Raw genomic sequence first — 9,288 nt, 5'->3', positions numbered from 1 at the left:
ATGATAATAAAGCCTTAATGTAACCAGGAACAATCCTGTCAGTGGCAACCAACCAGTGCCCAGAAATTAGGAGAGACTGATCATCTAGTCTTGATAAAGATCGCAGTACATCTGGAATAGCCATCGAAACGCGTCAACGCTACCCCTGCGCAATCAAGAGAAGAAATCTATCCTGTAGACAAAATTAAAAAGGGACCAGGGTTAGATTTTGTGATTGTTAGGTTCTCAGATGTGCAATATTGAATGACTAATTACTACGTCTTTGTATGTCTCTCCCCCTTCTTGTGAATGTTATTCTTTGTTTCAGATATTTGTGCTGATGAATAATGTATGGTAAAACAATGTATTTTTAACCATTTTCTGTGTGTATAATTGTACTGATGAAATTGTGAATTGTTAAATGTGGGCACGATTTGTGCTGTTTTTAAAGTTATAATCTGCGAACAAGACCTTTTGGTCTTTTTTATAAAAAGAATAAAAGATTTTTGAATGGTACAATCTGCGTGTGGGTATACTACAGTGTGTAGGGCACAGTGTCCATATGTGAATTTTTCTATGAGTATAGGGTGTATGTAATTATAGTGTGTCCACCAAGGGAAAGTTTTTCTGTTTACTGTACAAGTACCCTACTCCCCTGGTGTGCAAAGGGGTCTCTCTCTAAATTTTAAAACATGCTGTTCAAATGCACTGCATGCGCAGATAAGGACCTACTGGCTTTGCCAATTCTGGGGCAAAAGTAGCAAAATAATTCCTATCTGGATTCCATACAGAAAATAATTTAACGTGTAGCTATGGTAGCAAAATTGATGCATCTATTACTCGAGTCAAATAGTTTGCTGCTCCCTTATCCTATCATACCCGACAGGACCCTCTGCTTGTTCTAAACGTTACCCAGGTCCTGAGATTTACTGGGTTACCCCATTAAAAGATAATGCCCCCCTCTCCTACTCCCTTGCAGTACGTGAGAGAGGCTTACAGTAAGAGGGGCAGAGCTCATCAGAAACAGAGTAAAGCAGAATACGGTTCAGCACAGACGCGAACTCTGAGCCAAACTCCCAAGGCATACTACGTGGAGGTGGGATGTGCAGACGATACTGGGGGACGCGTCTTTTCTAGGAGTCTATTCAAAGAATTGCTGCTGGAATAATGTTTGCTTGGATACGGAGTAACAGACACTTCCCTTACGAATAACAGCAAGAAAAATACAGAGGCTGGTCTGAAGCAGGGTTGCATTTTGGCACTACTCTTGTATAATTCATATATTGCTGATTTACCAACTGAATTGGACAAGGCGCCTGGCCATCCTTTAAGGCTGGGAGGGCATCCGCTATCCTGCCTATTATATGCCGATGAGGTTTTACTACTCAGCAAGACCAGGGTTGGGTTGCAAAGGCTCCTAGTGAAATTTGACTAGTTCTCAACAACAAACAAAATTGAAATCAAGTGGGAAAAAAACAAAAATACTCATTGTTGATAAGCAGGTGAAGAAAGAAGGCAAGTGGTATATTAACGGCCCTCAAGTTGAAAGAACATCCGAATATAAATACTTGGGCGTCATTGATAACATGCAAGCCCATAAACAGGCTATTAAATCAATTGCTTACGCCCCTTTGGCTGTCTCTTACTATTAACCCCTTCGGTGCTCACGAATCACGGTGGGTGTGTGCACACGACGGCCGGGGGGCGTCCGAATCCCGCCCACTCGTTAATTCACCCGCACAGAGGGAGAATTAACACCACACGCAAGGGGTTAAAAGGTCTCTGAGAGGTAGAACGCTGGAACCTATGAATGTTACTTGTCTTAATCTACAGTTGCAAAGTTTTTTGCGGAAAAGTCACATGTTATGTACACGATCATTACACACACTTATAGGAACGTTTTTCATCTCCCAAAAAATGCTTTATCTGTCCAAATCCATTTGAAATTTGGTGTCAAAAGGCCAGTCTGTTGCTGGTATAGAGGCGTTTTTTAAAAGTGTGTTTTAAGTTAAAGGCTGCTGAACTTAATTTTTCTGGACTATGCAATTTGGACGGAAATTAAGAGCAAGAATAGTACAACAACTTTTGGGAAATATCTGGATGCTGCTTTAGATTGGTTACAACTAAGAAACTTGGGGGCTCTGCCCGTTTCATTTCAAGAATTAAAGAAATTAGTTAAAGTTACGCAACGGCTGTCCAGAATACAGGAACGTTTATATAAATGTTCACATGCTTCGATGAGACATGAGGTTGCCTAACTGGGGATCATGCTATAATTTTTTTAAACATTTTTTTTTAAATACTGGAGACACTTTTGATTCAAAGGCATGCCAACATTCGACCTGGTTCCATCATTGCATAAATCCAAGTATAGTGGGGTCTGTAGGATATGTCATTCGGCAACTGAGACAACCACCCATATCACCTGTATTTGTTCTCGTATACTAATTGAATGGTGATCCTTATTTTGGAAATTGTTCAATGAACATGGCATCCGCTCCTGTAGACAGAAAGTCATTGCATGCTTCAACCTCAACAATTTGCACCTTAATATCACTTTTACAAAATTTTTGATGCTAGTGGATAAGAAACTTGCGAAGGGCATCTAGCAGCAGCCTTACTTTAAACCATATAGTTAACTATAAAGCATTCATAAAATTGAGTCTAGTTCAATTCTCTTATTTTAGTCCTTGATTATGTATTTTAAGAGACTATAGTTTTACTGCCTCAATAAGTATTAATGTTTGTTTTTCAAGCGGTTTAGTTGTCATACATGATGAAATGATGGCCGATTGTTGATCAAGTACCCGATTTTTAGATTTTTAATTGCACTCGTTTGTAACGATTTTTAATAATCGTATACAATAAAGTTATAGAACTCTACCTTTCCATCATCTGCCATCTCTGAGGAAAATTCAGAGTCACATACATCATTTCCTTAATCTCTATTAACATTTTCTGGAAATTGGCCGGAATTCTTTGCAAATATTACAACCTGTTTTTTTTTGCCATGTCTCACCTCTGCACCCTAACACTACATAAATAAAATTGACAACAAAAGAGTATACAGTAAAAAGGGAAATATCATCTTTCCAACTAAATTAACAGCAATTAAAACAATTTGCAATGAACCTCTACAATGACTCCCATGCGGAAAACCGCCAAATCCAGACTTCTGTACACATTAAAAAAAAAAAAGAAAACGCACACACACAGACCACATAGTTAAAGCGGATACTGCTTTGTGAGGTTAAACCTGGTTTACTCAAAAAAATATCATGCAGTGGTATTGGCCTACCCATCTAGATGTGGCAGTAGCCAACAGGCCAACATAGGCAGCCCATTGGGCTGTCAAACGAATATTGCAGAAGTTGCATGCCTTGTTAAAAGACAGTACAAGCCCTGCTCTCACTTCACTGGTTCCCCTTGCAAGCATGAATCTTATAAACGTGCATCTGCATAATTTACACGGCAGTGATGGTACAAAGAAAATCATCCCTTGCTGAAAACCTCCCAAACTCTGCAATGGCCACAACACCAGAACCCAAGACGTATCTACCCCCATCACTCCTCTAGTATGTGGTATCATATCCTGCTGCAGAACGGACTAGCTTTTTTTTCCAACCCCAGAATGAGCCCAAGAAAAACTTCTTCAAGTAGTCCCCACAACCACCATGCTAACCCCATTGCACACACCCGAATCCAAGAGTGACCCATAAGCCTACACCAGTTTGCAGTGTAATCCAGTATACCCGTTTTTAAAGGTCTCCTTCAACTCCTGCACATGAAGATTTGATTAATTGCGTGCAAATTACAGCCGAACCTATGATAAAACAATCGGTCAGTCATGCAGGCAAACATAATACCACAAGTCTGGTCACAACCTGCAGAAATAAATTGCTAATCCAATTTGAGATGCTTTCCTCCGGCCCCAACCAGAAACACTTCATGGTTGGAAATTGAAGTAAAACTCTTCCTGGCCACACACACAGGTGATATTTTCTAACCTAACTAGAGGGGCAGAGATTTGTAAATGAGAACGGCTCCCTCATACCAGCATCATCAAGCTTGTCAGTTGACAAGACGAGCTCACCTTCCTAATACAAGTGACCGTGCTTTCCATACTCATTTGTAGGTGGCATCTGGAACGGTTATAGATTACCCCCTCTCTACCCACCCCAGATGTCTCTATGCAAGGCCGGAGAAGACTGAGCAAGTGGCTGGGGTTCTTCACTTTCCAACTATTTCTTTTGCTCTTTTCTACTTAGAAGTGATTTGTTCTAGATTGGCTAGACCTAACAAAAAAGATAATGCTTTTAAAACCTCTTAAACGATGTACTTGGATAGAGGGTGTCCACGAGCTCTGGATAATAAAGGTCTCTATTCCTTACAAAATCTTTGAACCGGTTATGAAACCCTTTGGCAGACCTGATGGGAAGCTTGTGGATACTCCATCTTCGCGACTAGGGGTGCAGCTTTAAGGAATATTACCAGCAGACTCTTCCATACAGAAGAGCATCCATCAGTTTCTGCTGCGGGCACGCCATCTACCCTAGGATTGTCTGCCCTGCAGTCAACCCAAAACAGAGAGGTCAGTAACCAAGGCTGTTCCAAAGCAAACCTCTTTAATTGGCTGCAATTAGGATCATTCAATGACCTTGAGAGCTCTGTATTATCAGTCAACAGTACAGGAAAGTTTCTTACCTTCAGTTACGCCTTAAATGGTAGATACTAACATCATATTCCTCACCCTAGAATATTCCCCAGACTTATTCCGAAAAATCATGAGCAGTCTGCTCACAGGTAGGAGGCGTCTATCAGCTTCACTTTGACTCCGTCCGTCCGTCACAGTGACATTGCAGTTCCTTTATAAGTGCCACCCGATGTACTGACATCAGTTTCTTTCGTGACTGGTTTTAACAGGGCTTCGAGTTTTGGTGCAGAAACAATGTATCTGTGCAGAATCTAGCAAGATCTTTTTGGGGAAGAGTCCAGGTCACACAGCAGGGAATCTGTGGTTAGACAGTCTCTACCCAATATGGCGTTACCAGAGGTAAATAACTTGTCCACCTGATTGATACTTCTAACCGCAGATCCCCCATAAAAGAAGTCATAGAACAAATGAACAACTTGTTTTATACACTAATCAACGCACAAGTCTTTGATCCAACTGTGTGGGGAAAGGTTTTCCTACCCACCACGGCTAACTTTGCTTGAGCGTTTTCATTTTCCTGGCTCTGTCTAGGTTCTCCTGAATAGATGATTTTTGGGCACGAAGTGTCACTTCTGAATCAGTTGTGATCGATCTAACTGTGTGGGGCAAGTCTTTCCTCCCTTTCCCGTCGGACTTTCCTGAAGCAATTCCAATTTCCAGTTCCCAGAGTTTCCCCTTCTGAGCGGATGATTTTTAGGCACCACATGTTACTTTCGAACCAGCTTTGATTGATTAGCAGACCTCAAGGCTTTTTCAGCCACACAATACTTCACTTTGAGGATCCTTTTCGGCCCCTTTGAAGTCATACGTACCTTTATAGTGATACTAAGAATCCTGAATTGGATGTGCTTTATCTTCAGTTTTTGTTGTCCTGATGATGACCCTTCATTGTTATGAGGGATGGAAAGCAGTTAACACTCTCCGGTTAAGGGAGATAATTAACTGACCCCTTTGGGACGGGATTTCATTGTTTTTCCTTTGATTTTACTTCAAATTAGAACGTGTAAACTTCAATTGGGTCTCTCCGCCCACTTTTTATTTGTGATCACCTTTTATCTCTTGTACTGCTTTTTGCACGAACGTTCTGAGCACTGTGTTAACATTTCACAGAACACCTATTGCAGTGATTTTATTATGAGATTCACTACATTTGACTACAAATAATGTCAATACATTTTCTTTTTGAGATTTCTGCATTCATGGTCATATCCTACATTGTTTTCCATTTGTTGACCCATTTGGGCATCATACAATACACCTACCGGGTATTGGTAAAAAAAAATTATATGTTGCTAAATGACATCTAATTAGGTATTGTTGTTCTTAACATTCTACACCCCGCTCCTACAAGTTACTCCTGTGCTGTTTTTATAACATTGTTGCCAGGAGCTTCATCGCCCACTCAAGAATCGCCTTCTAGTGCATCGACTTGCACACGACACAAACTTGGGGTCATGATGCCCCAACTACAGGCACCAGTGACAAACCAAGAGGGAATCAGACACTGACATTTGATGGGTACACTCCCCACAAGGGCTGAAACTTGAGGGTTTCGCAGAGGACATGTCCTTAGCAGATGCCACCTATCACCGCACAGCGATACTGTTGAAGATTTTCCGGATCCAGTTTGACACCTAGGGAATAGTCTAAGGTGAGGAATCTGCAGTTAAAAGTCTCTATCAGATAAAGGGAAAAAAAGTAAATGTGTTGAATTTTAAAAGCCACTGCACTAAATTAAGGCTAACAGTATCTATCACTGACTGATATTTAACCCCAGACATTGTTGCTGCCATGGGATACCTAATCTCCGGTTTCGTTCCTCTCTCTGGAGGAGGGTGCAACTTATATCTGTGCTCCATGATAAAAGCCGGAAGATGCATGTCCAGTCTTGCCTTCTGATAACCACACAACATTCACAGAAGTAGACTTCTTTTGTTGTCACGGCCCTTGCCAAGAAAGTTTCCTAAACTAGGAAAGTGTTAGTACACCTAGCCTACTTGTAAGCTCTCACCACAATGATCCTTTCTCGTACTTTGTTATACCAGTTTCTTTTCGCTTGTCCCCAATCAAGAGGCTGATATACAGAAAACTAATTTTTCAACATAATTTATCATGTAAATTAATTTAACACCACATTCGCAAATGTGATGGATAGTAAGGCGTGCTGCTCAATACTCTGTCAAGAAATCCCAAAAAATAAAACATCTTAAATGGTCAGAGAACATATTCTTTGCTAAAAAAGTTGTTAAGCAGCACTTCATCTTAGGAGGTAAGGCAACGCCCACAGACAGTGCAGCATCCTGTGCTCTCTCCGACTGTGGCGAATCGCAGGGTTTGCAGCCTTCAGACAGATGGTTAAGTCTCTTTTCCACTTTAAGTAATCAGCTTATAGCATTAATTACAGGGCAGAACTTTAAATACATGACACAATGCATCTAGAGCGCGGCGCAAACAGAAGGTTTGAAGGGGAAGGTGTGTTCTGTAACAGCTGGAAAAGTCGCTTAAATCCAATTATCATTCAACTGTTGAGTAATTACACATCAAAATATGCAAGACAAAATGTTCCTTTTAAGTAAAGCTTCTGCTTTAACAATAAAATACTATATATCCGTGACAAGACCCCAGTATGTTGGTTGCTTGCACTTATGTGTTTTGCAAAAACAATGAAAAAGTATTCAATAAACAAATACTAAATATCCAAACAGAAGAAATGAACATGTGCTTCGAAAGGTTATGCACTGTTGACAGGCCACAAATACAAAATCTTGTCAACAGGCAAATATGTAATGTTTTGGACCACTTTTCATCCTGTGGATAAGTGCAAAAAGTAAAGAAAAAGTTTCTATGCGGTGGAAGGACGTAGCCTGAGACACCAAAGAGGTATACTGTCCTCTCCCTTCCTACAATCATGTGTTCACTCTCAAACCACATTCGCTTACCTTCCATTTCAGTCCTTCCTTACTCATCACACATCCTTTTCCTCCTGCCTTTCTTGTTGATTGCTTCAGGTGCTAACATGCTGGATGGCACAGAGGATCCACACACACCGCTCATGTAAGCTGGTCAAACACTGAAGGCAGTGTTGGAAGATGCATAAACAGGGGTTACCGTGGGGAATGGTTAGCAGCAAAGTTTGTTTAATGTGCCACAGATGTGTGAAGAAATGAGTTCCAACTCCTGACACTATTAAAAGAGTGTTTTGCTCCATTCTTCAGACTCCTCTGCAACAAAACACTCGAGCACAATTCTTTTGTAAGTGTAATGTCCTAGGCGCTTCCTGAGGGGCATGATTGGAAGGCTGTCAGGTCATGGTGTCCACCATGCTAAGGAAGAGGAAAGTGACACAAAGATCAACCCACAGATGGATGCCAAGGAGCAATTGACAGGGCAAGGAAGTACTAGTCCAGGAGGCAAGAGGAGACTAAAGCTGGCGACCTGGAGTAGGTGTCGCTTAAATATGGCTCCATGTTCTGACATCGTTTGTCAATGATGCACAAAGATGTAAGCGAAACGTGCCCAGGGGTGTGCCTCACTGAAACAACACATCGTGAGGCGAAGTTCATAATCAGGTATGAATTTGAAACACCTTTGAGGAGGTGCAACTCGAATGATAAAGGTAAACTGTCAAATTGCCCACATTGGTTTGATTGCATATGCATGCTGCAATACAGCTTCTTTACAATAAGGTGGCTTGAGTATATATAATGAGCATAGAATGTTATATAGAAAATTTACCGTGACATCGCCGGTCTCATGTTCCCGCAGCACAAAACTGAGCGCTTCTGGTTTAGGACCGGCCACCAAACGTAGGTAGAGAGGCTGTTCTCGGTCTGAAAGCTGGCACATGCAAACTACAAGGGAAAAAGAACAAAAATAAGTAACATGGCATGCCTACAAACTAACAATAAAGAGCAGAGGGTTGCGTTGGATATCTTATCACTAAACACAACATATAGTGAAATTAGAAACTTTCTTCACTAAAAGTCACTGGGGCATCAGGGCTACTAGGTGAAATAGCCCAAATCTCACGGTATGGGAGTAGCAAATCATTATGGTAAACATATTTTCTAGTTCAATTCTGGCTTTTTTGTCCTTGAAATGCGGTGCACAGACAACACTTTCAGGCAAAAGATTCACCAAGTCTAGAGTTAAATGGTTATAGTGTGGAGGTAACATCAATGGTCAAGCGTGATGCCGAAAACAGACAAGCATAGCGTGGAAAGATAGGAAATTCACACAAACTAGAGTACTTCACATAACATACTCCCTTACATCAGCAGCTGAAGGAAAAAAAACTGATGTGCTGGTCCACTCCCGCTCTCCCACCGGTCAGTCATCTTCCTATCCTTGTCTGCAGAAGAAATCTTATCCCATTTTAGCAGCTGGAGTCCGCGTCTTCTGCAGAACACACGGCTGGACAGGCATCCGAAGGGTGAAGGCTGAGCAGGCAAGCCAACCAGACAGCCCTTGCTCTCCGTTAGCACAAGCTTTTCCCACCCACCAAACATTGCCTACTAGGCCATCGTGGAGTAACCCGTGAACAATGAATGAGAAAAATAAGCAAAGTGATACAAGGATCCTGTGGAGGGAAGTTG

The 9,288-nt window shown here is 41.4% G+C and overlaps 1 protein-coding gene across 5 annotated transcripts in view; it reads right to left on the bottom strand.

Annotated features, from left to right (window-relative positions):
- The window catches only part of RASSF3 (Ras association domain family member 3), a 617,435-nt gene that overhangs the window by 4,573 nt on the left and 603,574 nt on the right, over positions 1 to 9,288 (bottom strand). For all 5 annotated transcript variants that reach the window (XM_078676160.1, XM_078676171.1, XM_078676182.1 and 2 more), the window contains one exon: positions 8,429 to 8,544. In XM_078676160.1, the coding sequence (XP_078532286.1) occupies positions 8,429 to 8,544 (116 nt within the window). The remainder of the gene's footprint in view (positions 1 to 8,428; positions 8,545 to 9,288) is intronic.

This window comes from Lissotriton helveticus, chromosome 1_1 (genome assembly GCF_964261635.1).
Source record: "Lissotriton helveticus chromosome 1_1, aLisHel1.1, whole genome shotgun sequence".
Classification (NCBI taxonomy): Eukaryota; Metazoa; Chordata; class Amphibia; order Caudata; family Salamandridae; genus Lissotriton; species Lissotriton helveticus.
Note: the sequence above shows the minus strand (reverse complement) of the source record. Positions and strands in the feature narration are given on the sequence as shown.